The sequence below is a fragment of the Podarcis cretensis genome (genome assembly GCF_951804945.1).
Source record: "Podarcis cretensis genome assembly, chromosome: Z".
Lineage (NCBI taxonomy): Eukaryota > Metazoa > Chordata > Lepidosauria > Squamata > Lacertidae > Podarcis > Podarcis cretensis.
The window spans coordinates 8,653,776-8,681,659 of NC_137184.1; the positions used below are offsets into that span (position 1 = coordinate 8,653,776).

Here is a 27,884-nt window from a genome sequence, read left to right on the forward strand (position 1 = left end):
GGAAAAAAATAGGACAACTTCAAAGGTACAGCAAAGTATTTATATTTCCTTGGCCAATTGGTTTATCAGCATTTATTTTTCTTTAAATAAAAATGTAGTGGCCGAAACACTGTTCCAGTAATGGTTTGGGATAACTGCCTCCTATTTAAATGGTGGCGGCTTCCTCTTTTATGAAATAGTTGAGAATAGCTTTGAACTTGGAAGATGCTCTTTTTAAAGATAATAATGTTGTAAATAGCATTGTCCTCACTCATGCCTGCATGTTAAGAAACCCATTTGACTCAATTTATACCTAGATTTTCCCCGAAAGGCTATGGCATTAGCGGTGCTCAATACTTGAGTGTGATATTAAAAATCTGATTATAAATTGAGTCAAATGGGTTTCTTAACATGCAGGCGTGAGTAGATAACAGCAGGATGCTCAAATAAGGTTGTGGCAATTTAAAAACAAAACAAAACCAGCTTTCTCTAGCAAAATTTGTTATTTTCCTCTGTTTTCTCTTGCAGTTCTCCTGCTTCTGAATAACTGCACTTAACTGCACTTGTAGCAGCACCTAGTGACAATATAATGCATTAGTTCGTAGAGATTAAAAAGGGAATGCCTTCAAAAACAGCTCATATTTTACTTGCTCTTTCTGACAAGAAAAACCTCTCCAGCACAGTGGAATAAGAGGCACTGTGGTTAAGATCCAAAGATTCCCCTCTGTGAGATCCTTCAAATGTAGGGGCTGCTTGTATGAGAGGAAGATTCATTTCCATTAACAGACGGGACCCTTTTGACCCAGTCCATTATTTTTAACACAAACCAGGAAGTAGAGGGGAGAACTGAGCAACCACACAAGGTAGTCTCCTAAGGAATTTCCCAGGGAAGAGGCAAAACTGTGGAAAGACTCATTTGCAACCATGTGGATCTGAACACATTTGCTTCAGAAACAGACATTGGTTACAGATGAAGGAAACAAACCCATCTGAGGGAGGAGGGCAGCCTCTTCCCACATTTCTTTTCAACTTCCTCCCCCAAACCAGCTTCCCCAGCTGCCTCAAGGTACAGAAATCATAGGGAAATGCATCCCATGTAGAGTCCACAGTGACATTTCAGTCCAAGAGTGGACTCCTGGGTGCCCTCCAGGCATTGTTGAGTGCTGGTCCTACTCGCAAGTAGACCCACAGAAATGGATGGGCACAGCTTAGGCTCATTAACTTCAATGGGCTTACACTGAGTAGAACTTAGTTGGAGTTCACCGTCCCAGCCAGAACGAGCAATGCCCTTGGGTGATGGGCATTTGGAATTCAACATCAGTAGACATATTGGCCTACTTTTATTTTAGTCCATGATACTGAATGAAGCAAAGATGCACGGATACCTCTGCAGCTTTCATGACCACAGGGCTCACTTTCCTGGAGCTGCCCAAGATCATGAAAATTGCAGTAACAAGTTTTATCCACAGGTTGTCTATCCCTTTGTCACATGACTGATCATATGCCCTAGGACAGTGAGAGGAAACTGACATTCACCCTACTTGGAAATGTCATTTGTGTAAACCCAGGGCTTAGCCACACATCCTTTGTCCTGCTGCTTTCCCTTGGGGAAAGCACTTTTTAGCCCAATCTGAGAAAGCTGGATAAGAAAGCCCTGGCAACAGTTTTTAAGGAGCAGGGAGATTTAGAGCAGAGATGTGGCAAGATGGGAGAAACGAGAAGGGACCCAATTCAAACTCCCCTTTCCTTAGAGCTGTAGCATTTCAGAGAACACAGGGAAAGAGTTAAATATCCACTCTCTCCAGCTGCTTCTCTGCTTGAAATACAGCCTGCCCACCCTGCAAAAGTGGTTTTGCTCCTTAATCAACAATGTCAATGGGGCAGCCATCGCATCTTAAAGGAGAACAACTCTCATCAGTCCTGACCACTGGCCATGCTGGCTGGGGCTGATGGGAGTTTGCAACATATCTAGGCCATCGTGGAAACGATGCCTTATGAGGAACAGCTAAGAGAGCTGGGCCTGTTTAGCCTGGAGAAGAGGAGGTTAAGGGGTGATATGATAGCCATGTTCAAATATATAAAAGGATGTCACATAGAGGAGGGAGAAAGGTTGTTTTCTGCTGCTCCAGAGAAGCGGACACGGAGCAATGGTTCCAAGCTACAAGAAAGAAGATTCCACCTAAACATTAGGAAGAACTTCCTGACAGTAAGAGCTGTTCGACAGTGGAATTTGCTGCCAAGGAGTGTGGTGGAGTCTCCTTCTTTGGAGGTCTTTAAGCAGAGGCTTGACAACCATATGTCAGGAGTGCTCTGATGGTGTTTCCTGCTTGGCAGGGGGTTGGACTCGATGGCCCTTGTGGTCTCTTCCAACTCTATGATTCTATGATTCTATGATTCTATGACTACCACCCCCTGCACTCAATAACATGTAATGTGCAGCTTAGCATATGTATTTAAATGTGCATTTGCATTTAACATTTAACTCCTGCAAGTGATTTTTTTTTAAAAAATGCAAATTATGTCAAGGTGTGGTTTGAAAATCGCCAGGATCACAGCAGAAAGAAATTCCACTCCTGCTGTGGTCCTGCTGATAACCCCTTCTCCAAAGGTGCTAAATGGCAGGGCAGGGGGGATCTCCTCCCAATACGGAGGCAAGGGTTAAACAAAGGCACATTTTAATGTCCTATGTAGTTCAGTCCTGAGAGGATTTTGCCCCACTTTCCTCCCTCAGAGTTATTTCAGACATTAAGGGGGACAAACCTGGATTTGCTCCCAAAGTGTTAAACCCTGGCAAGGAGTCACAGACAATGTCAGCCGCACAATTGTGCCTGTATGATGCAATGAAGCACATGATAGTTTTAAGGTGCGGAAAGAGACTGTGCCTCCTGGTTCAATCCCTCTCATCTCCAGGTAAGACGGGGAGAGACACTTCCCTCCCACCTGGAACACCAGAGAACTGCTGCTAGTCGATGTCACATGACTAATCTAAATGTACTTGTATATGACAGTTTCTTGTCTTGCTTGTGATGGGGTCACTTTTCCCTGCAAGTCTCTTTCCTTATCACTGCCTCTCTCCTCTGCTCACTCTCAAAACATAGAATGTTGCCCTCCTCAGGTTGGGCTGGGTCTTTCAGCTTTGTTATGTGCAGGTGTTTTATTTTTGTTTGTTTTTTGAATAACAATGTTTTAGCTTTTCATGAAAGTGCTCAAGCACACGCACACACGTGCATACACGCACGCACGCACACACACGCACACGGAAACAAGCACCTGATGCACAGAAACACACACACACACACACACAGACAAAAAGAGCAGAAATCTCATCCCTGAGAATCAGAATTAGGGTTTTCCCTTGGGGCTTTCTTGTTTTATCCCCCCCCCTCAAACCACCACAAAAAAGGACAATAATCACAAGTCTCTTCAATTGTCTTCAACACCCAACAATGTGCCATGAAGAGCAACCAGAGCTTCTGTAACCAAGTTAAGACTTAGATGTGTAGAGCAGTAGGGTCCTGCTTTTGGCAGAAGAACATTTGCCCCTGTTGCTAGATGCTTGTTGAAATCTCTCTAATATCCCTGCACCCCCCCCCACACACACAACAAGATCTGAAAAAAGCACACACAGAATTTTGTACTTGTCCACCTTCCAATCTATGTGGAATTATTGACTCAGCACTGGTCAATACTTGAAGCCTTCCAAACCCTCCTTGTGGGTCACCCCACTCCACCACACGCATCTTCCTGATGCATCGGGAACAAGAGATTGCGTCTTCACCATGAGAGATTCCTAAGATCAGGCACTTAGTAGTGAAGAATTGGCGCCTTCAGTATGAAACAACAGTGGAGCTGGAATGACAATAGGACTAGTTCTCTACAGTGAAGGACTCTTGGTTTTGTTTGTTTGTTTGTTTGTTTGTTTCTTCTTCTTTTACTGTACAATTTACAAAAAAAAAAAAATGCACACAATGAAAAGTTAGTTTATCTAACAGCTCAATATAAAACCAAATGACACATTTTCTTTTGCCAGACCCCACCCTTCTCTCTCTCTCTCTCTCTCTCGCTCTCACTCTCACTCTCTCGCTCTCACTCTCGTGCTTTGATTGTAAACAAGACAAAATTATGAAAGGGGGCATATCACATCCAAAACAGAGGAACTGATTTTTAAGTTGTCAGCAGCAGGATCAGCAGCAGGCTGGGAGCCATCCTTGCCTGCCAAACAGCTCTCCTCTCCCAAGTGAAGGGGATGCTTTCCAAAAAGTCAATGGGAAGTCAAACCAATCAAAGTAGTCACAGACGGCAGCATGGCGGCTTCTGTCAGCTGAAAGGCCCCATTACTGGCTCCCTTGAAAAGGTTTCGTCTTGCCAAATGTCGAGTCCAATGCCGTCATGGGTGATTTTTGCCTCTTAAAGTGTGGACAAGAGAAATGATAGGTTCTGTTTGTAACTGTGACTGTCCCTTCCTTCCCCTCTTTCTATCCAAAACTGCATGATGCTCCAGTCCCAGAAAGTTCAACAGTTTTTTTTTTTGGTTTTCTCTCCGGGTCTTTTGCTTATCTTACACTTTTATTGTTGAGAAAGGAGAGGGTGATGTTAACTGCAATGCAGCAAGAGACGAGCAAGATCTCCCTTGCCCTGTCCTTCCAAAGAACAGCAATTCCTACTGATCCAGGGCCTTCTAGCACTAAAGGACAGACAGGTTTCAGTATGAGAGAGAGGTGTCATCTCTTGACAGCATTGTGCGCATGCACAGAGACAAGTCTTCTTCATTTGGGGGGGGGGGTTTCCATGAGGAGGCACTTCTTCCCTCCTCTTTATCCCTCCAGCCCTGAAGCTGTGGGGCTGAACGTATGTGTGCACACATAAACACAGAGCTTTATGTATAATATTCATCAGTTTCGTGTGCAAGAACTCCGGCTTTTTTTTCCTGCTAGCACCAGTCATCTTCATCTCGTTCATGGTAATAGCTACGTGCTCTGGTGCTGGTCCCAGGGCCGGCACTGAGGCCCAATGTATAATGGTATCCATTGGGGACTCTACGGATTTGGTGGGACTGGGACGTCAGGGAGGAGACGTAAGAAGTCCGGGATGACCGTCCTGAATTGGTGGCCACAGCCTCCTCAAAAGTGAGTGTGTCCTCAGGCACAGCATGGTACGGACTGTCACTGTCTTCCCGGTGCCCCAGGTAAGGGTCTGAGCCAATCCGGGCCATCAGGGGCTGCGAAGGGCCCTGGGAGTCACCATGCAGCAAAGCGTTGTGCTCAGAGAGACCCCGGCTCAAGCGTCCCGGGGAGAAAGTTGGCAGGCCAGTCTGGAAACTGGAGAAGTGCACAGGCGACGAGTTGGCAGTCTTGTACGTGATGCTGGGGCGCGGGGTCAGTGGGGTCTGCGGCAGTTGCCTCCGGCCACGGGACGGGGTGCTTGCACCCGAAGTTGACAGCAAGGGGCTCTCATTAACTGAACCACTGCCCTACATGAAAATTGGAACAAAGCAAATGAACAAAAAAAGAAAAAAAGAACAACGAAGGGGAGGGGGAACACCAGACAAACGCAGAGGTGTATGGCAGGGAAGGTGATAGTGGGGAACCAAGCAACAGAAGATCAAGTGACATGAAAAGAAGGGTGGGGGGGAATATGTTACAAGATGAAAGAAAATGGAAAGAGAGAGTTTAGACGTGCAGTCGGGGAACGACTGTGTTAAGGAGCAATCTGGAACAGAGGTATAGACCCAGGAAATCAAAAGGGCTGGAGAAGGAAAGGATTCCAAATGGGGGGAAAACATCCAGTGGGTTAGGGTGACAACGTAGGAGAGCAGACAGTTCTGGGGCAAATGGGAATGCAAGTTGACCAACAAAATCCTCCCACATGCCTCAAAAGCCCAAAATAGATTTGCTTCCTGACCAGAAGCATTACTGAACATTATGGGACTTGTTTGCTCAGCCTTCTCAAGTTTAACTTATGAACCACCTTTCAGATAAATTTCAATGTGATTCACAACCATATACTAAAATGGGTTTAAATGCTAAAAATGGGTTTAAAACACAATACAAGTAAACACTCAAGAGTAGACAGAGACACAATTCCATGCCTCTCCACAATCCAGCTGGAAAAAACTTGTCAAAACAAAAACACCTTCCTGCAATCAACAGGGCTGAACCACTGAACCATTTGCCATAGCTTTAAATGGGCAGAGCCACCTTTCTTTCTGCTACCCCTTCTCTCTCACAGTTTCTTTATACCACCCTTTCTCCCTCTTTCTCTCTGTCCAGTGGGCTGCTGGTGGGGGGCAGATTGCTCTTGCTAGAGATATTAATCACTCACTTGCAAGGGCCTTAACCCTTTTATTGCTCCATCATTTTTGGCTTCCCCCACATATTTTATTTTATTTTATAACAGGGAGGGAGTAAATTACAACCCTCTTTCTTCCACCACAAAGGAGTTGCTTAAACTGAATCACAAATGTACAAGCAAACACGAGAGCAACAGTGATCCAACCATTACCTGCTGCCCAACCAGCCTTCTTCTCTCCCTTCAGGATGTCTCCAACCACATGAAGTTAAGACAAATGCCAAGAATTTGTACATGAGCTTCTGAAGCTCTGACAAAGGCCAAAGCATCTGTTGCTCAGTCATCAGTAGAAGGTACCCACCATCCTCTTCCCACCCTCCTTCTGGCTCCTCACCTGTTTCTGTGTTCCATGCTCTTGCCCTCCATTGGGTGACATTGGCCGACTGCTCTCTGATAACTTGGGCTGTGAGTGGTCTCTGCTGCCATATCGGTCGCAGGAGTAAAAGCGCTGCTTTTCAGAGGATGAAGAGGAGTGAAGTTTCCGCTCCTGGGACCGGCCCCTCTCCTGCTTTTTGGTTTTGGATGTTGCTTCACCTACTCATCAAACAAAAAGGAATCCCAGTGGTGTCAGAGGCCCATCTGATAGCATCTTGCTTCCCATAGAAACATGGGAACATGCCTTAAATGAGAACTGGCAGCAGTTCTCCAGGGTTTTACAGTGGGGTCTCTGTAAACCCTGCTTGGAGATGCCATGGTTTGTACCTTCTGCAAAGCAGATGTCCTAACATTGAGCTTTCCCTAAATAAAAGGTGGCTGTCAGGCAGCTTTCTTAAGGGAATTCCATAAATTGGGCACCACCACCAAGAAAGCCCTGGCCATGACCCGAACTAAATTGAGATGACACAGAAATACCCAGGATGCCCAGTGTGTATGGTATATCCCTTACGTACATAATTTTGCAGGAGGTGGAGGAGGTACAGAATCTGGGCTCTTGTAGGTGTGACAGTGTACTAGCCCTGACAATACAGTGGTGCCCCGCAAGACGAACGCCTTGCAAGACGGAAAACCCGCTAGACGAAAGGGTTTTCCGTTTTGGAGGCGCTTCGCAAAATGAATTTCCCTATGGGCTTGCTTTGCAAGACAAAAATGTCTTGCGAGTTCCTGCGGATTTTTCCCCCTTTCCCCCCCCCCCTTTTCCTAAGCCGCTAAGCCACTTATCAGCTGATCCGCTGATAAGCCGCTTAACAGCTGATCACTAAAAGCCGCTAAATCGCTAATAGCGCTAATCCGCTAAGCTGTCAATGGGCTTGCTTCGCAAGACGAAAAAACCGCTATACGAAGAGCCTCAAGGAACGGATTAATTTCGTCTTGCGAGGCACCACTGTAATCATAAGAACATCACCTGACAGCAGACATCCTATCAGAGTATAGCAGAGGGAGGTAGAGAAGGGAAGGGAAGCAGAGCTACTCCATTGGCTCAGCTGAGAGATCAGGAATTGCATCCAATGTTAGTTCTACTCAGATGAGACCCACTGAAAATAATGCAATTGACTAACTTAGGTGTACTAATTTCAATGGATCTATGCTGAGGAGGACAAACATTGGATACAACACCAGCAGCTTTTCAATCCTTCTCCCCTTGAACTCTTTCATACCAACTGGCCATTGGAAGAACTTGCAACCTATCACTGGCGGAGGAAGAGGAATGTGGGGACAAGTGCACCGCCCCCGGCAGTGCGATCCCAGTGGGGTGCCATCGCAGCTGCCCCCTGCCTGCGCTGGGTGCCATGCCCCCACGCTATGCCCCCAGGACGTGCACCACGCCCCCAGGACATGCACCCGCCTGCTCTCCACCCCCTTATCAGTGCCGGAGCATGAAGCTCCACCATTGCAACCTATAAACCTGTACCTGAGTTGTCTTATTTCCTCCTCCCTCCCAGTCCATTTTCTTTTAATATCCCTCCTTTATAAAATATGGTTGCTGTTGTTGTACTTGTAGCCATTGTTGTTGTTGTTGTTGTTGTTGTTTTTATAGTGCCTTCCTCTGAAGACCTCAGGGAAGTTCACAACAGAAAAATATGAAATGAGAATACAAGATACATAATAAAACAAAAACAAACCATTAACCATCCTCCCACAAACACATTTAAAAAGCCATAGAATGTTAATCACACAAACACCTGGTTGAAGAGAAACATTCTTCCCTGGTGCCTAAAGATAGGTAATGAAGGCTATGCATTCAGTCTGTCTTGTTTGTAGTGAAATGTAAGCACACCACCCAACCCGTTTTTTAAGGTACCCTCACCTGCAGCATCACCATCAGCCAGGTGGCTGGGTGGTTTGTCAACAGACTTCTGTTTCCTCTCTTTCCGCCTGTGGCAGCGGTGGTGGTGGTGGTGGTGTGTGTGCTCCACTGGCCGGGAATGCTCGTAGAGGTGTGTGGCATGGGGACGCTGTGGGTTCAGTGTGGAGATGGAACGCTTCATGGGGCTTGTATCTGGGATGGGCTGTGGACAAAGGCAGGGTGAGGTTGGGGTGAGGAAGGGGAAAGAAGAGAGCGCAAGGTAGGTGTTGGTTCAGTGTGTAGCCTCCCTCCTCCCTAGTGCAGCACCCTCTTTCCATCCCTTAAAGGCAACAACAGGGAGGTGGGCATCGGTAACCTATCAAATTTACTTTTCACAAGATACGGCAACTGCCACCAGCTTAAATGTCTTTGTAAAAGTACTGGGCAGATTCATGGAGGACAAGAAGGCTATGCTCGACCTCCACTGTTGGAGTCAGTATGCCTCTGAATATCAGTTGCTGAAAATCACATGTGGAAAGAAAGCTCTGTTGCACTTAGGCCCCACTTGTGGGCTTCCCATAATGGGCATCTGGTTGGCTGCTGAAAGAACAGAATGCTGGACTAAATGACTATTGACCTGATCAAGAGAGGCTTTCCTTCTAATCTACTTGCTCTTTCTAGGCAAGGATGGAGAGATATTTTTTGTCTGTATCACAGTGAGGAGGAGACCAGTGGCCCCCCATATGTTGCTGGACTACATGAATTACAAATAATTTGGTCTGATTGGAGTTGGAGCCCAACATATGGAAGGCTACAGGTGTTCACCATCCTTTTTCAAAGTCAGCACTTCAAAGCCTTGCACTTGTGTGTAAGGAGGATCTGCGCAAGCCAAGACAAGAGCACCAAGTTGCAATCTAATGTATTTTTACTTGCAAAGGAAACCCATCACATTCAGTTCTTAATGTCAAAGGGGGGATGCTGAGAAGGCCATGCTCCCTTATTCCTGACGTGGGGGTTTTCTCTGCAGTTATTTAGGGGGACAGAAAATGCACTCTACTTCTCAGGGGCAACTCAATCTGCTCCTATGGCCTTTCCAGGTGTACTCTTTATGAAACTAGAACTCTGGTTTTTTTTTCCTTTCTGTTTTTCCCCGCACTCTTCCACATGCCATCATGGTAATTCCTTTGCTATTCCAGAATATTGCAGTGATCAAACCACTTTTTCTTCTATCATAAAAATAATGAATGAATGCAATATTTTGTGAAAGAACTGGAATGCTTCTGTAATTTTTAAAAAACAACCCACTTTTCTTTTTGACAGGAGGGTATTCCTAGCTCAGATTGAAAACAGGGAACTTAATAAATTTCTGCTTGTCTAATCTCCAAAAGAAATCTGGAATGCCAGGAGTTAGATTCAAAATATGTCTGCCTGCTCGTAACTCTGATGCTTGCAGGTTGGAAGAAAGGGGGCATAGAAGGGGTGTGACTACAGCCACAGACCTTTTCTGAATTCATACTGTCAGAGCTGCCTCCAGGTCCCAGCTCACAGAGGACCAACGCTAGGCTGTAGTTATGTACAAAAGTCTTTATTGAGATTCAGTCTCCCTTTCAAAGCCGCAGCGTGCAGCTCTACGTCCCGAGCTTAGACCGGCGAAGTCCTGTCTGAGTCTCCTCCCCCTCCACACCAGTTTAAGACTCTCGCTTTGCTCCACCTCTTCCTAAATTCCTTTCTCCTCTGGGCCCTCCTGCCCGCTAGGGTCTCATCCTTCCTCGACTCCTCTGACGCTGACCCTGACGATTCTTGCCCCTCCTTCCGGCGGGCTTTAGGACCTGGTTCCCTATCCGGGCTACCTTCTGTGCCGCTCGCCTGTACCTTTGAACTTGGCGCGCGCGCCCAGCCTGCAACTTTCCTCTTAACCGTTAACTCGCTCTCCGATGGAGGCGTGGTCCACCCTGACTCATCTTCTCTCGCTGGTGGTGCATATGTGGGCTCTGACACCTGGGACTCCTCCCCCCCACTACGCTCTGGTGGGGAAGCTGGTCCTGATTTGCAACTGGTGCTCTGGGAGTCCCCGCTGGCCCCTTGCTTCTGGGGTGTCCCCCTTGGGTCGCCCCTTGCCCTGCCCATCGGCGCCCCCTTCTGTGAATCTTCCGATTCGCTGGAGAGGCTCATGGAATCTATCGGGCTGCTGTCATATTCTCCTACGCTGCCCTCGGATTGCTCCCCCTCGCTTTCCATCTCCTCTCCTCCCTGCGCTCCCGCTGAGTCCCTGACACATACACATCCTGTCATTGTGAGGGCAGGAAAAAGCACCATCAGCTTCCAAAAAACAGATATCTGTGACCTGTCATGTGGAAGGTCTGCTCCAAAGCTCCCACATTGGAATGAATAGCAGCCATAGCTCTATAGTCAGGCCCCATCTGCACCATATACTTAAAGATGTACCATGCCACTTTAAACAGTTGTGGCTTCCCCCAAAGAATACTGGGCACTGTGGAGTGTTAAGGGTGCTTTGAATTGTTAGAAGACCCCTGTTTTCTGAAATTCTCAGAGTTGTTAAGCAATCAAACCCTCTTCCCAGGGAACTCTGGGAATTGTAGCTCTGTGAGGGGAATATGGGTTTCTCCTAACAACTCTTAGCACCCTTAACACATTAGAGTTCCCAGGATCCTTTGAGGGAAGCTATGACTGTTCAAACTGGTATGATACTGCTCTAAAGGTATAGTGCAAATGGGGCCTATGTCTGGAAGGGTGTTTATTTATGTCAGGATTCCTCAACCTCAGCCCTTCAGATGTTTTGAGACTACAATTCCCATCATCCCTGACCACTGGTCCTGCTAGCTAGGGATCATGGGAGTTGTAGGCCACAAACATCTGGAGGGCCGGGGCTGAGGAAGCCTGATTTATCTGATATATTCCAGGAATGATCTTAGATTTTGAAGTTGTGCTGGGGCTGTAGCCCAGGAGTAACTGAAGCCCCAAGAGTGACTTACTTCCAGCTAGACAGCCTGTGGTACATGTCAGACATTTTCCCAGTTTGTGAAATTCTGAATTAAAAGTTATAAACACACAACTCCCAAAAAGGATGTTCACCCTAGTCACTTATCCATTCGTCACTTCAGTGTGGCTGGGACATCATTTAAACCACTTAGAGATTTTGTTTATCCCTCTCCCCCTGTTCCCAAAGGTCAACATGTGTTGTTATTCTTGAAGCCAAAATGGCACCACCCATGGACAAGAATGAGGTAGCCAACTAGCTTAGAGAAAATTTCAGCCCCTTCAAGACTGTTAAGTGGCACAGAAATATATGAAATAAATAAATAAACCTTGAGAGTCAGCAGAAGTACAAAGATAGATATAGAGAGGGGCGTTGGAAAGTTCTATCGTGAGAGGAGGAGGGCCAAATAGCAGCCCAATGAGGCTGAGCATGCACAGTGACCACGCTGGCTGCCATGGGGGGACGGGACCCAGAAAAGCAGGAAATGGAATGGAGTTGCTAGAATCCTGAACAGCAGCATTCCACACTCTGAACAGTCCTTAGGATGGCTGTACATGGTCACCATTCAACTTTCCTGCAAAGCCTTTACCTACCATCGCTCTGGGGAATTGTGGGAAATTTAAATAGCAGCTAGGGCTATTTAGGGCTGCTAGTGGGCTTGGAGCACTACCAGAACAATCAGGGCCCATTTAAATCTGGAGCTGGCTCTGCATCTGAACACAGAACACGCTTCATTATAATGGAAGATTGCCACCCCAGGCGGGGAAAGGGGAGCTAAAAAGGTTGACAGCCTGAGGTGCAAATGCAGCCTTCTAAGCCTTTCTATCTGGCCCCTGTGATGCCCCCCCCAGGCCACACCCCTCACTCCTCCTGCTTCATACTCTCCTTGAGTGTGTTTGCCTGGCTGGAATGTGTCTTTTAACTCCAACAACACTGCTTGCTTGCCTGGGGACAGAGGATGGAAAGAGCTGTTTGTAAAAACTCACCTATTGTATAAAGGAAGAATTCCCATTTATCGCTTGCCCCGAATTTGGCCTCTGGTCCCACACACCACTTGCATGTGGCCCCTGGGAGGTTGCCCCAAAGGAAAAAACCTTCCCCACCCTTCATTGAACAGACTTTAGAGAGGATACGACTTTTAAGTTCAAGCAAGCTACATACTGCTAGGTAACGCCCCGGTGACCGCACTTTGCCTCTCTGCAAGAAATTCGGACAGAAAATATATTGGAAGCAGCCCCCACCAGCACAGCCATTGTCAGACATCACAGCAGGTGCGTGCGGCAGACGAGATGATGGAGAGGTGGGGAAGAAAGGGTGGGGACGAAGGGGCAACCAGAGAGGGGAGACAAACAGGTAAAGGGAAGGGGGGATGAATAAGAGACAAGAGACAGAAATGGGTGTTAGTCAAACGTTATCCATGGAACTTGGTGAGGAGTCAAGACTGGTGATTGGTTATTCAAATGGAACTTCCAATGGAAGAAAGTGAGGTTAGATCTCCTCAGACTTCTCTGAAGCAGGGTTGTGGATACCCATGGCCCTTCTAAGTGTTGCTGGAACTACAATTTACACACTCCAACTCAACAAGCATGGGACATCCAACAGGGTGGCCCTTCTAGATGTTGGAGTGCTATATTTCCCATCACCCTACCTTGTGAAGCATGTTGGCTGGGGCTGATGGGGGTCGGAGTCCAGCAATGTCTGGAGAGCCAAAGATTCCCATCCCTGCTCCAGAGGGAGGCCTTACACCCAACTAATGCAGAATATTAACAGATGGAAAAGTTTCTGAAACTCAGGCCTTAGGGCCAGGGGACAGCACTGTTGATCACTTGCTAAGGTGCACCGCAATGCACTGTTAGGCACTGCTTAGTAAAGTCCCTAGAAAATGCTCAGTTGCAGAAGCTCCCCCTGCTCCTTCCCATCACTGGTTTCCTATTTGGCTCAATCTGGGGATGGTGTTGAGAAGGAGGTGGAGTACCAGCAGCTGCTCTTTAATCCCTTTTCTGCTCACTCTCTCCCATTATACATACAGCCCTCCAAACCTTACAGGGCTACAACTGGTCCTTCTTGCTGGGGTTGCTGAGAGCTGGAGTCCACCAACATGGGGCGGACTATAAGTTCCTCACCCATGCTCTAGCATGATGTAGGAAGGGAGAACAAGAATAAGGAAATCATGGCTTTGAGCATGAGATGGAGACCTCTTAAAATTTCTACCCTATGCATGGACACACAACCCAGGGAGTGAGGATTCAGCTAAATTTCTCTAGGTGCAGGAGGAAATCTTGGGGACAGAGTTCACCATTAGCAATTGCCGGAGCAGAATTTATTTTCCCCCTAAGGGATGAGGCAGGGGTGGGTGGGAATGGCAGCTGCCACAAGAAAAGAGTTGGAGAATATTTGGCCTTTTTCAAAGTGTGTGAGAAAAAATCTCAGAAAGTGTCTCAGGAAAAAACGTATTCTGAGAAATGTCAGCTCTGTTCTGTTATAGATTTCAACTCACCTATGATGCTCTAGCCACCCTTCCCACCCACTTCCAACCTTTCTGTTGCTCCAGTGGCAGCAAATGAGAGAGCCCACCCTTGCTGTGGGTGTTTGTGGTCCTTGGGAAACTATATTTCCCAAGCCCAATTGCTCATGGTAGGCTGTGATGCAGCCAACCAGTGATGGAGGGCGAAAAATGGCAAAACCTCCTGTTTGTCACCACTGAAAAGCAAGGAGGTAAGCAAGTGGATCTCAGGGGTGTGGTGGACTGTGTTGAAGAAAGGGAATGAGAGGTTTGAGAGACAGCATGATGTTTTGTTGTTCCTTTGAGGAATACATGCATATGAGGTCAGAATGATGAGCTTTCCTCATTTTTAAGTGAAGAAATGCAAGTTTCAATGACATCTCTAATTCTAGCTGAAGGAACCTAGGGCAGTGACATCCTGTTGTCTGGGTTGGGAATTGAAGTGGTCCAAGAGCAGCTGGAGAATGATCACCAGCCATGTGTCAATGATGGAATGGTGTTTGAAATGAAAGACTAGACAATGCTCAGTCACACAGGTGATGATTGAGGCTGCATTATCTAAGCAAAAGAGGAGGATTTAAAAATATATCTCCTGCAGATGAAATGTTTCTGGTTCTCTTATTAAGGCAGAAGATCCTTAGTAAGTAATTCAATTTGGGAAATGCAACTGAAATCAGGAGAGTTTCACGCCTAGAATTAAATCAATGACCACCATCAATAGAATCAGTTGGTGAATTATTCCTTATTCTGAGTTTGCCACAGCACCCCATGATCCTCTCGTCCTGTGAGGTCAGGTGGTACTGAGTTACAGATCTTATATATGGCTCAGTCTGGCAATAACTGCTGCTGAAGCAACTTCTGAGCTCTGCTTTTATGCATTATTCAGCCCAAGCGCTGTTCAGAGCTGTCTAGGGTACTCGTGTCATGCCTCACATTACCTTTTAACCAATACTGAGAGCTCATCCATACTTCAGTCTGAGCCATGCTTTCTAGGCACAGGCCTGTGATTTCTAGGTCCGGCTTTGAGCAGGAGGGTTTTGTTTTTTGTCCCATTGCTGAAGTGGAAAATACGGCAACTGCGTTTACATGAATTGATGTTTGTTATGATTCAGCAGTAAACTGAGTATTTTCCTGGAGAAAGTGGCAGGACAAAAAAAGCCCTGCTTAGTCACGGACTTAGATAATGTGGCACAGATGAAGGTGTGGATGAGCCCAGAATTACTATAAGGGGATCCAACATGCAGTGGACTATGTACCCACCACTTCTAGCTAGCTAGAAAACTCTACCTCACTTATTGAACCTAATTATGCCACAGGATTCATGTGAATTCCACATATATAATTTTCTATTGGGTTTGGAAGCATATCTGGGAGCATGTCTGCATTGCAAATTAAAAAACAGTTGGAGGCTGCCTTCAGCCACTGAATCTTCTTCTACAAAAACCATGAGAACTTGTAGTTCCAGGAGGTTACTGAGAATTCATGTTGGAAGAATGTCCGAGCCCCTTCCTGGAACTCATTGGTGGGGTGGCTAAACAGGTTTGGAAACTGGTTTAGGTTTGTAAGTGTAGCTGTATCTTAACTGTGGAAAAAGAGAAACTTAGCAAAAGAGGAGTGCTCTGTAGGCAGGCAGGCTCAGGGAAAATGTGGTACAATTCTGTTTCTACTGAAGAAAGCTGAGTCTGTAGAATGCCAGGCTTTTTGGTGAAAGATATATGAAAAGTTATGGATCCCTATGATTAGATGCATACTTACATACACAAAACCAGCAAACAAAGTTGCCTAGCAAGTAGGATCTGGAGCCTGTTGCTTTTCTGTTGACTGCGGATGGATCTCAGAGAAGCTGTCTGTAATGGGGAATGCTTGCTCCAGATCACACCACAATTATTTATGTGATCGGTAAATGCATAATCAAATTGCCCACTGCAGCACTCACATTGTTAAACCTCCCAAAGGTCTTCCAGGTGACAAGACAAACAGACAGAAAGAAGGTGTTAAATCACTGACTTACTGTAAGTCTTCCATTGCCAGTTAAGCCTCCTGCGCTCACCTGAGTTTCTGCTGCCAGGCGGGGCATGGAGGCAGCTCGCACCTGGCTCTCCAGGCCAGGCTGGTGCTCACCATTGGCCATTGTTGGACTGATCTCTCGCATTTCTACTACCTGAGAGAGAATAGGGGCAGAAGCACAGAAGTAAGCAGGGAGCTGGCAAAAAGAAGAAGAAGAAGCTCTCAGTAATCATGGTAAATGACTTGCTGCATCCTCAGAGGGAGAGGTAAGATATAAATGGCCCCTCTGCATGCTTAGCTGAGCTCAGTGGTGTTTGGCTCTTTAAAGGTAAAGGTCAAGGTACCCCTGACCGTTAGGTCCAGTCGTGGATGACTCTGGGTGTTGTGTATTGAGTCAAAGGATTTTATATCTGTATTATTATTGTCTGTATTTGCATTAGGGTAAAGTAACTGCCTTTTGGTTCCAGAGGGTACAGCTACTATTGGTTCATTTAAGCTGCTGTATTTGGATCCTCTGTCTTATTGGTTTCCTCCAAAAGGCAGGACTGTGATTGCCTGATATTGTTCCCTCCAAAATTGGATCCTTTCTAGCTGGTTCCCTGTCCCTATAAATGTAGCTCTCCCCTCCATCAGGCCCCAGTCTTGTTGCTTTAATAAAGAAGTGTTACTAGAGAACTGTCTCCAGCATATTATGTCAAGAGAGCTGAAATCACAAACCCCACGTCACAACAACTGGCGACGAGGATGGGATCCGGAATGCTGAGGAGCGGTTAAACGCAGCCCTGCCTCAGAGTCCGGATTGTAGCTAAGAACAAGACTCACTGGCCAGCTGAGAAGACGACCCTGCCCACAGGACAATGGAGAGTCCAAGGGTATTGGAGCCCTTCCAGCCATCAGAGCCCCACACGTGGGAAGACTACGTCGAACACTTCGAGTTCTTCGCAGAGGCTCAAGGAATCACCGATGCCAGCAAAAGAAGGGCCACATTCCTGAGCTACTGTGGGCCTGAGACCTTCAAGCTGGCCAAGGCATTGCTTGCCCCAGCAAAGCTAAGTGAGACATCTCTCAAAGATATTCTTGCCTGCCTAACAAGCCATTTAGCGCCTACTGAGACCAAGATGGCCCGGCGGATGGAGTTTCATAAGAGGCAGCAGCGTGCTGGGGAGTCTGTATCTGCATTTCTAGCTGAACTGCGGAAGCTCGCTCAGCACTGCGACTTCAAAGATCTGGAAGAGACTCTCCTGGATCGGTTTATCGGTGGTCTGAGCAGCAAGAAAGCCAGAAGACGCATCGTGGCCAAAGAAGAGGTTACCCTTGCTTCAGCCTTGAAGGAGGCCACCGCCACGGAGAATTATGAAAGAGAGGAGCTTGATGCCAGTCGCAGGGCCCCTAAGCCACAGATAGAAGTTGCGCATGCCATGGACGAGCTAGAGGCTACTCCGAGCCAGAGCCCAGTCCGTGGGGTCGAGTCAGTGCATCAGGCCTGCACAGTGCACAAAGATCACCGAGGCAGGTGCCCTGGTTGTGGTGGAAACCATGAGCGGAAGAGTTGTCGTTTCCGGGATGCTATGCGCCGGACGTGCGGAAAGACAGGTCACATCGCCAGGGTCTGTAGATCGGCACCGTTGGGAGCGACAGGAGCACCTAGACTGGAGCATCACAGATCGGCCACAGCAAACCATGTTCTAAAGGACTGCCACTACGTAACGGAGATCAACGGGAGGGTCGTGCAGTTTCCAGCGCAAGGCAAGGCACACGTCAAGGTGAAGATTGAGGGTCAGCTGTGTGACATGGAGGTGGACTCCGGATCTGGATTCACTATTGTGTCGGACCAGACCGCGAGGACATTCTTTCCCAGGGGTAAGTTGCCCCCTCTGGAACCCTTCCCGGCAACTTTGCAGTCATACTCAGCGGGCCGCATCCATGTCATGGGAATGTGTGCCGTGAGAGTACAGTTCCGGGACAAACAGGCGGTACTCAAACTGGTGATTGCGAAGGGCAGTCGCCCCAGTCTCCTGGGCACTGACTGGTTCCCCGCCCTGGGACTGAGTATATCAGGGCTTAATTCAATCCAAACCTGCCCTGAGATGAGCGAGGCATTATGCAAAGAATTTGCTGGTCTCTTTAATGGAAAACTGGGTTGTTATAAAGGGCCCCCAGCTGACTTCGAATTGGACCCTGGGGTGGCCCCAATCCGACTCAAACCAAGGTGAGTGCCATTTGCACTGCAACCCAAGATCGAAGCAGAGCTGGATAAATTGGTCAAGCAGGGAGTTCTCTCACCCGTGGACTCCGCTAAGTGGGAGACTCCAATCGTCACGCCCCTTAAAGCAAATGGGGAAGTCAGGATCTGTGCTGATTACAAATGTACTATCAATAAGGCACTCAGGGGAAACTCATACCCCATTCCAGTCGTATCACATCTGTTGGCTAAACTGGGTGGGGGCAAGGTGTTCGCCGAACTTGACCTGGCACAAGCTTACCAACAGCTGCCAGTAACCCCACAATCAGCGGAAGCACAGACTATTTTCACACATAAAGGGGCGTTCAGAGTTAACAGATTACAATTTGGAGTTTGTGTGGCCCCAGGGATTTTTCAAGGGCTCATGGAACGCCTGTTAAGAGGTCTGCCGGGGGTCTTGCCATTTTTTGATGACGTTTTGATTGCTGGAAAAGACCCACAGGAACTGGTTGCGCGTGTCCGTGCAGTGTTGCTCAAGTTCAAGGAGGTGGGGTTGCAACTAAAAAAAGAGAAATGCAGTTTTGGGGTGCCAACTGTGGAATTCTTGGGGTTTAAAATTGATGCATCAGGCATCCACCCCCCAGATGCTAAGGTTAAGGCCATCATCAAGGCACCACGACCACAGAACAAGACGGAGTTGCAGTCATTCCTGGGACTTATTAACTTTTATCATTCGTTCTTACCCCAGAAAGCTTCGGTAGCTGAACCATTACATAGACTGTTGCAGAAAAAGAATGTGTGGCGATGGGGGCAGGAGCAGCAGAAGGCTTTTGTTTTTTTGTTTTTTATAAAATTTTTATTAGGTTTTCACATTTTATAAAACAAAAACAAAAACAAAAACAATATATATATATTTTTAAACTCTTATTTTCATTACCCCCTTTCCCTGACTTCCCCCCACCCCCTCTTCATACATCCCAATTCCAAAAATTAGTTCAGCAAGTTCTTATCTCCCATCTTTAACATATTATTGTTATTTTTAAACTTAATCCTTTTTACTTATCCAAATTTAATTTATCCAATTCTCTTTTAAACATTAAATCTTTTTTTCCCCTAAGGTCAACCTAATTACCCTTCCACGAATTTCTCCCTTTGTATTTTTGTTAATTATATGTCATAATGGCCAAATACAAAAATCATAAAATTTTGAAATTCTGTTCTCCCCTCCCTCCCTACCCCAGTTTCCATCCCTTCCCAAGCAATTATCCTAGCCCGGATTCCTCACATCAGAGGCCTTCAAGTCTCTATCAGTCTCTCTCTGCCGATTTTGTTGGTAGCCCTTTTTGTTGGTCCTCAGGTCTCGAAGGAATTCTATCTCAGTCACATCATATTTTCTTCCATCCAAGATACTTAATAGCAGTTGCTGCAAAAAGTCAGTTGATCTCCCATACTCAAGGAGGAAGTCCCAATCATATTTCTTTACTCTTTTGAATTCCAATATTCCAAGTGCTCCCGGGACTTCCTCCTTCATCTTTCTCATCTTTCGCAGATTTGTAATCCAAAGATCTTCTTCTTTATTTCCTGACAATATGGGCTTCTGATTGATATTTTCCTGCACTTTTCCCATTCCTTCTTTTCTCTCCACCGGTTCCAAAAAAGTTTTTTCTGGTTCAGCTGCAGATTCCTTATCAGGCAAATCCTTTATGCATTCAGCAGAGTCGTTTGTTTTGGAATTCAAGGTCATAAGTTCTTTGTTCATAGCCGTACTCTGCTCTTGCAGGATTCCCACGAGAAAAAACATTCTTTCTATCTCTACCAGTAATTTTCCCTCTGCAGCCATTGTCATCCCTCTCCAGCTTCTTCTGTCAAACTCATGGAAATATTTTTTATCTAACACCAAAAACAGTACTCTCCACCTTAGTCCACCGATCCTTGCTTTAGATCGTTTGTAGATAGGGGGGTGCGGACTTCCCTTTAGCACATCCCCCGGTTGTACCGAATTCAAAGATATAGATTTTAAAGTCCAAATTCCATTCTACTCACGGGTTATTTGTTTCCAGTCCGAATTTTGGGGAAAAAGTCAGCGCTGTCCGGCCATGGCACGCGGCTTCGCTCCACTGAAGTAGCGGTCTACTCTCAGCACCACGCCGCTCCCCGTACCCTCTCCGTAGCCTTTAAAAAGGCTCTTCGTGGGTCAGGAAGGGCGCTTAAAGGTGCCCACCGAGTCACCAAGTCCGCAGGCTTCCGCGCCTGCGGTTTCTGAGGGTCCCCGCGTCGCCGGTGTGGTAGGACCCGTCTTCAGCAGAGCCGATTCCCTCCGGAGCTCGGAGGGAATCCGCCATTAGCCGATCGCGCTAACCCGGAAGTGAAGGCTTTTGACTCCTTGCGAGGAATGCTGAGTAGCAAGAGCGTCCTTGCTCATTATGATGAATCGAAGCCGCTGGTCCTGGCATGTGATGCCTCTCAATACGGCCTGGGGGCGGTGCTGAGTCATAGGGAACCGGATGGGTCGGAAAAGCCCATCTCTTTCTATTCCCGTACGTTGTCGCCCACGGAGCGCAACTATGCTCAAATTGACAAAGAGGCGCTTGCAATTGTGGCAGGAATCAAAAAGTTCCATGATTATGTGTATGGTCGTCATTTCTCCATTGAAACGGACCACAAACCACTGTTGGGGTTGTTCAACCCGAACAAACAAATGCCACAAATTCTCTCCCCCAGAATGTTGCATTGGTCTATATTCCTGAACGGGTTCCAGTACACCTTGACCCATGTGCCGGGGAAACGGTTGTGGCACGCTGATGCGCTGAGTCGATTGCCCCTGCCTGGCGGGAGTAATGAGGATCCTGCTCCAGCGGAGCACATAATGATGCTGGAAACACTTTCGGGGGCTCCTGTAACGGCTACTGATATTGCTGAGAAAACGAGGAAAGATGCTGTTCTCTCCCGTGTGCTCACTTGGGTGGGGAGGGGGTGGCCAGGTGGTCTGCATGAAGACAAATTCAGGCCTTATGCAACAAGGCAGCACGAGTTATCCATGCATAAGGGTTGTCTCCTGTGGGGAGATAGGGTGATCATCCCAGCACCACTGAGAAACAGGGTTCTTGAGACGCTTCACATGGGACACCCGGGAATGGTCAGGAGATCAAGTAGAAGTTGTAGGACCCCACATACCTGAGAGATTACGTCTGCTGTGCTCACTAAGGGGGGAGGGGTGTTGTGTATTGAGTCAAAGGATTTTATATCTGTATTATTATTGTCTGTATTTGCATTAGGGTAAAGTAACTGCCTTTTGGTTCCAGAGGGTACAGCTACTATTGGTTCATTTAAGCTGCTGTATTTGGATCCTCTGTCTTATTGGTTTCCTCCAAAAGGCAGGACTGTGATTGCCTGATATTGTTCCCTCCAAAATTGGATCCTTTCTAGCTGGTTCCCTGTCCCTATAAATGTAGCTCTCCCCTCCATCAGGCCCCAGTCTTGTTGCTTTAATAAAGAAGTGTTACTAGAGAACTGTCTCCAGCATATTATGTCAAGAGAGCTGAAATCACAAACCCCACGTCACAACACTGGGCTTGTGGAGCTCATCTCGCTTTGTTGGCCAAGGGAGCCGGCGTACAGCTTCCAGGTCATGTGGCCAGCATGACTAAGCCGCTTCTGGCGAACCAGAGCAGCGCACGGAAATGCCATTTACCTTCCCGCCAGAGCGCTACCTATTTACCTACTTGCACGATGTGCTTTCGAACTAGGTGGGCAGAAGCTGGGACCAAACAACAGGAGCTCACCCTGTTGAAAGGATTCGAACTGCTGACCTTCCAATCGGCAAGCCCCAGGCACTGTGGTTTAGACCACAGCACCACCCACGTGACTTCTTTTTTATACCCAAGTCAATTCAATTTATATACATGACAATTTAACACAGTGGTGGAGCATATGCTAAAGCCACCCAGGTCATGCATGTGGGGTACATCCATGAGGGGGGTGGGGAGCAGAGGGAGCCCGCTGTGGCTTGCTTCACAAAGCAGCATGGGGGAACTCACTTGCATGCTACAACCCAGACGAGAAGAGGGGTGAGGGAGCTGCCACCAGCTTTCTTCCTACTCTCTGCCCCCAGGTCAGACCTGACCCGAGAGTGGAGCTGCTTCCTTGTGCACTGCAAACCAGAAGAGAGGGCTGCAGCATTGCTGCTGACTCTTCTCTCTCCATCCCTGGGTCCACCCCCGGGTCAGGCTTGCCCTGGAAGTGGAGCAGCTATGGCCAGGTGCAAGAAAGCTGCCACAGCCTAGGAAGTGGGTGGCAGTGTTACCGCCAACTGTCCTCTCTCTGCTCCCAGGTTAGGCTTGACCTAGGAATGGAGCTGTGGCTGGTGCCATTGGGCTGTTGTGTGAGGAAGCTGTCTCCACAGCTCCCTCGCATGCCCCCTCAAAACATGCACCCAGTGACACCCCACACCCCATGCTATGCTACTGATTCAGTAATGTTGTCCCAAGGATAATGATACCAACTCCATTACAGTGGCATGGGAGTGCTCCAGCCCCTCTGCCAGTCAATTTTTAATCTTCTTACGCAATGATATTGTATTATGTAATTTGGCAGTCCAATTTTCCTGTAAATCACTTTGGGGGCACCTTTCACTTGTATAAAGCAATATTGCATAACAAATTAAATTGCAATGGGGTGTTCCATGCAGTGTAATCAATGGAAAGTTGTTTTAGCATCCATATGCAATGTTTCTTTAGATTTCAAACGGAGATTGATTCAACAAAAAAATGGAAGTTTCAGGCACACTGGATTCCACAGCTTCTTTATAAGAAGGAACTGGCCAGTTTGGCTAGGGGCTGGTGATGTAATCAGGAAAAAGCATCAAGGCACATGCTGTGGGCATGTGTTGGAATATCTTCCCTTCGGTCAGAAATTGTTTGCATTTTTAAAATTGCCTTTTCAAACACTGGCTTTAGTACACAGAATATGGGAAGGGGGAGAGGTCTTGTCCTTTGTCTTAGGGAGCAACATTTCTTGGACCAGGCCTGCTGTTCTGTTCTGCCAGCTGCCAGCAGACTGGAAAGTACATTTCATTGGTGTAGCAGAGCTTTTGGGATTAGCCCAGTGAAGCCTCCTCCTGTACCAAAACAGTACATTTAACCTTCACCTGTTTGCTTGTCTGCTCAGTGGGAATTTCTTCTGAATGGCCACGCTCAAATGCTGGTGTCCTCGTTTCGTAAAACACATCCTGAGTCCGTTGAGTACCCCATGAAACAGACTCCTTGATTCCTCCTCCCTCTGGCGTTGGTCTGTCATGAAAGGGAGGAAGGAAGGGAGGGAGGGAGAGAGAGAGAGAGAACTTGCAAAGAATGCAATACAGTGGTAATAATAATAATAATAATAATAATAATAATAATAATAATAATAATAATTTATTATTTATATCCCGCCCATCTGGCTGGGCCTTCCCAGCCACTCTGGGCGGCTTCCATAAAAACCAAGAATACAGTAAAATCACACGTTAAAAACTTCCCTGAACAGGGCTGCCTTAAGATGTCTTCTGAATGTCAGGTAGTTGTTTATCGCCCCTGGAAGGGCGTTCCACAGGGTGGGCGCCACTACCGAGAAGGCCCTCTGCCTGGTTCCCTGTAGCTTTGCTTCTCGCAATGAGGGAACCGCCAGAAGGCCCTCGGCGCTGGACCTCAGCGTCCGGGCAGAATGATGGGGGTGGAGACGCTCCTTCAGGTATACTGGTACCTCGGGATAAGTACTTAATTCGTTCCAGAGGTCTGTTCTTAACCTGAAACTGTTCTTAACCCGAAGCACCACTTTAGCTAATGGGGCCTCCTGCTGCCACTGCACGATTTCTGTTCTCATTCTGAAGCAAAGTTCTTAACCTGAGGTACTATTTCTGGGTTAGCGGAGTCTGTAACCTGAAGCATCTGTAACCCAAGGTACCACTGTACTGTATACCAAAATCTTGGTACATTGCCCCATCTCTGGTGGGACTTGTCCAAAAGCACAGAAATGGACCCAGGATTAACTTTGCTCTCCTAACTCATAATGTTGCAACAATGATCTGTCTTGTAAGAATCATATAAACCACCTCCTTCTGGCAGCATGCATGAAGCTAGGGTAACATTGGAAAGATGCAGAGGGATTTTCTTGGCCAGAACTCCCTGGAACTTAGTTCTGGCACCTCTCAGGTGGGTGCCATTGTCATTCTAAGAGAATGAGGGACATGTTCATGGTGAGTTCCAGCAACTCTTGCTCTTGATAAATGGTGCTGGTATGATAGGGTATGGCTTTGACTGATAAGCTTACACAATGCTGTAGAGTGATGTACAGACAAACATACCAAAATATACTTTGATTATGACTGGTTTATATTTATTTCTGTGAGGGATTCTTTAGCTGTGATTCCAGTATTGCAGGGGATTGGAGCAGATGCCTCTGAGGGTTCCTTCCAACTCTACGGTTCTGTGATTTGATACTATTATTTTCTGCTTTATACTCATGCTGTATTTTGCTTCATACCTGGTGACTGATACCCATTATTTGCTGCTTATACTGTTTCATGTTATACATAATAAAACACATATATCTACATAATGCAACACTGTAGATAAAGCAGGCTGGGGAAACCCTTCCTTGCAGGCAACAAACAAACCACAAAGTCAGGTAGTTAGCAGCTGCAGGTTAAGAATGACCTAGTTATCACTCAGGTGGCAAACCTGTGCTCAAGCCATGCAACTTCTGACTGCAGGTGGGGACAGACATGATGGAACACTGCTCTATCTTAAAAAATGAAATCAATCTCCTCACTTAGAAAACCAGCATATCAGGGAGCAAGTTAGACAGAAGAAGAAATGGGGAAAGCTGTAGCCCTCAGTATGTTGTAGGACTCTTAATTCCCATCATTCTTGATCATTGACCACAGCTTATCCAGTCTTGGGCTAAAAAAAATTTTGATGCTAGTTCTCTAAATGCAAGGAATTTTGGTGTGCAGAGACAAATTCCATCAGGTGAGCTCCTTCACCCCACCTGCACTCTGAATAGGCACAGCTCCAGCTCGGCCACTTCAGTGAGAATTTAGCCAAAAATAATGAGAACTTTCTGGGTACTCACAAGGCACCTCCATTGTTGAGAGAAGCAGAGCTCTTTTGGCGCAGGAAAGCATTGGGGAATACTGAAGGCTGGCTTTGTTCAAGCGCTGCTTTCAACGGGTGGAAAAGGGACACGGTTCCAGTCTGCAAGGCGGAAGGAAGGAAGGAAGGAAGGAAGGAAGGAAGGAAGGAAGGAAGGAAGGATTATGTGCTCTGGTAACAATTCATACAGTGCTGCCACAGAGGTAGAGGTTGGCAGTTGTTCTGGACAGGGGTTCCTCCTTATCCCTGCCTGGCAAATCCCTCAGCAATAAAGCTGTACAAATCTTATCTGTTCCTTAGTAGGGAGTTGCAGCTTAGTGTAAGGGTGGGATACATTTTTCACCCTGAGCGCCAGTGGAGCGCCAGAGGCAAAAGCAGGAGCAACTACTGCAATTTTCTGATGTTTATGCTCTGGTAACCTCTAGGTTAGATGTGATTTGTTAAATGTTACTACAAGCCAATAACCACCAGACCATGGTAAAACTAAACAAGATTCTATTAGCTGATTGTACTGCCCCTACAGGTCAGTGAAGTTTGGCTCATTGTTGATCTCCACAGTGACATAGTGGCAGTGAAGGGTGCAAAAGACTGTTTACCTGGCAAAGACCTCCAGGTGCTGGATGGGCAGGATCTCGAGTGTTCTTGTTCTGTTTGTAGAAGTCAAATATCATCAAGGCTGCATAGACTTTCCCCACTGTCATGGCTTCAGCTGGACAAAGAAACAAAAAATGAAAAACAAAATAAGAGGGGGGGAAAGATGGGGTGAACAGAATTGATGAATAGCAAAAGGTGAAGGCAGTGGGAGGGGGGTCAGTATGAATGGAAATCTTAGATTCTCATGAGTTGGGTGGGGAGCTATCCTAATTCTTTCTTAGACCAAACTCAGATGGCCTGGTACCTATTGTTTAAAATCAAAATGAGGCCACCAAAAAATTATTCCTCCCACTTCCAATCTTAAATTTAGTTCTCCACATTTCTGTAGCAATCTGCATTTCAGTGTAAAATTTATCCAAATATACAGATTTTTGCATACTAATGAATAATGCATACTAATGTAATACTTTTCAAGCATGCCTTCCCCCAACATATGAATTTTTGTACCCATTGGCTGGGAAACTGCATTGCAAAATTAAGAGGTGTGTAGGAGAGACAATATGGTGTAGTGGTTAGAGTGTTAGACTAGCTTGCCTCACAGGGTTTTTGTAAGGATAAGGTGGGGAGCAGGAGAACCATGGATGCTATCTTGAACTCCTTGGAGGAAAGGTGGGATAGAGATGTAATAATAAATAAAGTCTGGGGGGTTGGGAGAAGGAGAAGCAGGTCCCCATCTCACTCCTGCCCCTCAAGCACATGATTGTGTAGGACTCCCGAACAGATTCAGCACCTGGATCTCCCCGAGTCAATTCAGCGGCACTGCAAAGTAACAGATTGATACCTAGATCAGAGTGGAGGCCCTTGCGCAGTGACCTATTTCCTACTCTCCATATCTTCCCATCTAGTATATAGCAATAAAGTACTGACAGCCAGGCCTGGGCCTAAGCCCTTAAAGCACTGTACAGCACATCAAGAAGAGGAATTCGGGAAGATGTCCTTTTTCCTTGTTTTGCTGAAGCGTCCCCATAGCTTGCCTATCCCTGCTAAAACACTTCTCAGGGTAAATGTTAATGCTTATGCCATCAATGTGGTACAAAGGGAAATATGGGACTTACGTTTATGAGGTGGTACTAGCAGATCCAAGGTCTTTGGCGAAAGATTGGGCCAAACTAGCGAGATCTCCTTCCTCAGCTCGATGTCACACTGAAGCTGCAGGATCCCTGCCATGCCATGGGCCAGGTGATACAAAGGAAGAAAATGTTTCACTCACAGACCAGGCTCCATGCTGGACCAGAGCAAAGGCTTATAAAGCAAAGTACGTCTCTTCTTGAAGTGGTCAACCAGATGTCCCAATGGGAAGCCCACAGGAAGGACCACATGATTCCCAATATCTGACATTCAGATATGCCTCTGATACTGGAGGTAATATAGCCAGTCGCTACGACTAGCAGCCATTGATAAAACATATCCTCCATGAATTTGCATAAACTTCTTTTAAAGCCTTCTAAGTTGATGGCCATCATGAGATTGTGGGAGAACAAATCCGATAGCTTAACTATTATGTGAAGTACTTTTCTTTTGCCTGCCCTGAATCTGCAAGCACTCAGCTTTCTTGGATGGCCCCAAGGAAAGGCATTATTCCTACCCTTTGGGGAGGGTATTATTATTATGAGGAAGGGTATTATTCTTACTCTGCAGGAAGCTTGAAAAGGGAAAAAGAGAGTGCGGTAGAGAATAGCTCCTCTTCCATGGAGGGGGAAAAGACTGTGGGCAATGTCAACACTCTTACTTCTTACTTCTCTGAAGAGAGAAGCTCTTCCAGAATGCACCAAAGTACTGAATCAGATCACTGGTTGATTTAGCTCAGTCTGCACTGATTGGTAGCAGTTCTATAGGTTTCAGGTAGGAGGTCTGTCCCTGGA

At 46.7% G+C, this 27,884-nt stretch overlaps 2 protein-coding genes across 14 annotated transcripts in view; one reads left to right on the forward strand and one right to left on the reverse strand.

Moving 5' to 3' along the window:
* Positions 1-27,884, forward strand: part of SLC31A2 (solute carrier family 31 member 2) — a 543,264-nt gene that overhangs the window by 289,895 nt on the left and 225,485 nt on the right. The window lies entirely within an intron of this gene.
* Positions 3,133-27,884, reverse strand: part of CACNA1B (calcium voltage-gated channel subunit alpha1 B) — a 326,691-nt gene continuing 301,939 nt past the window's right edge. For 6 of the 13 annotated variants that reach the window (XM_079961868.1, XM_079961878.1, XM_079961877.1 and 3 more), the window contains 8 exons: positions 27,078-27,182; positions 25,965-26,077; positions 25,349-25,470; positions 23,388-23,529; positions 16,064-16,213; positions 8,573-8,774; positions 6,662-6,861; positions 3,133-5,449 (listed from right to left, as the gene is read on the reverse strand). In XM_079961868.1, coding sequence (XP_079817994.1) covers positions 4,910-5,449; positions 6,662-6,861; positions 8,573-8,774; positions 16,064-16,213; positions 23,388-23,529; positions 25,349-25,470; positions 25,965-26,077; positions 27,078-27,182 — 1,574 coding nt within the window. In that variant the 3' untranslated portion in view covers positions 3,133-4,909. Of the gene's footprint in view, positions 5,450-6,661; positions 6,862-8,572; positions 8,775-12,710; positions 12,747-16,063; positions 16,214-23,387; positions 23,530-25,348; positions 25,471-25,964; positions 26,078-27,077; positions 27,183-27,884 lie in introns of all 13 variants that reach the window. The other 7 variants (XM_079961879.1, XM_079961871.1, XM_079961874.1 and 4 more) reach the window with 4 other exon arrangements.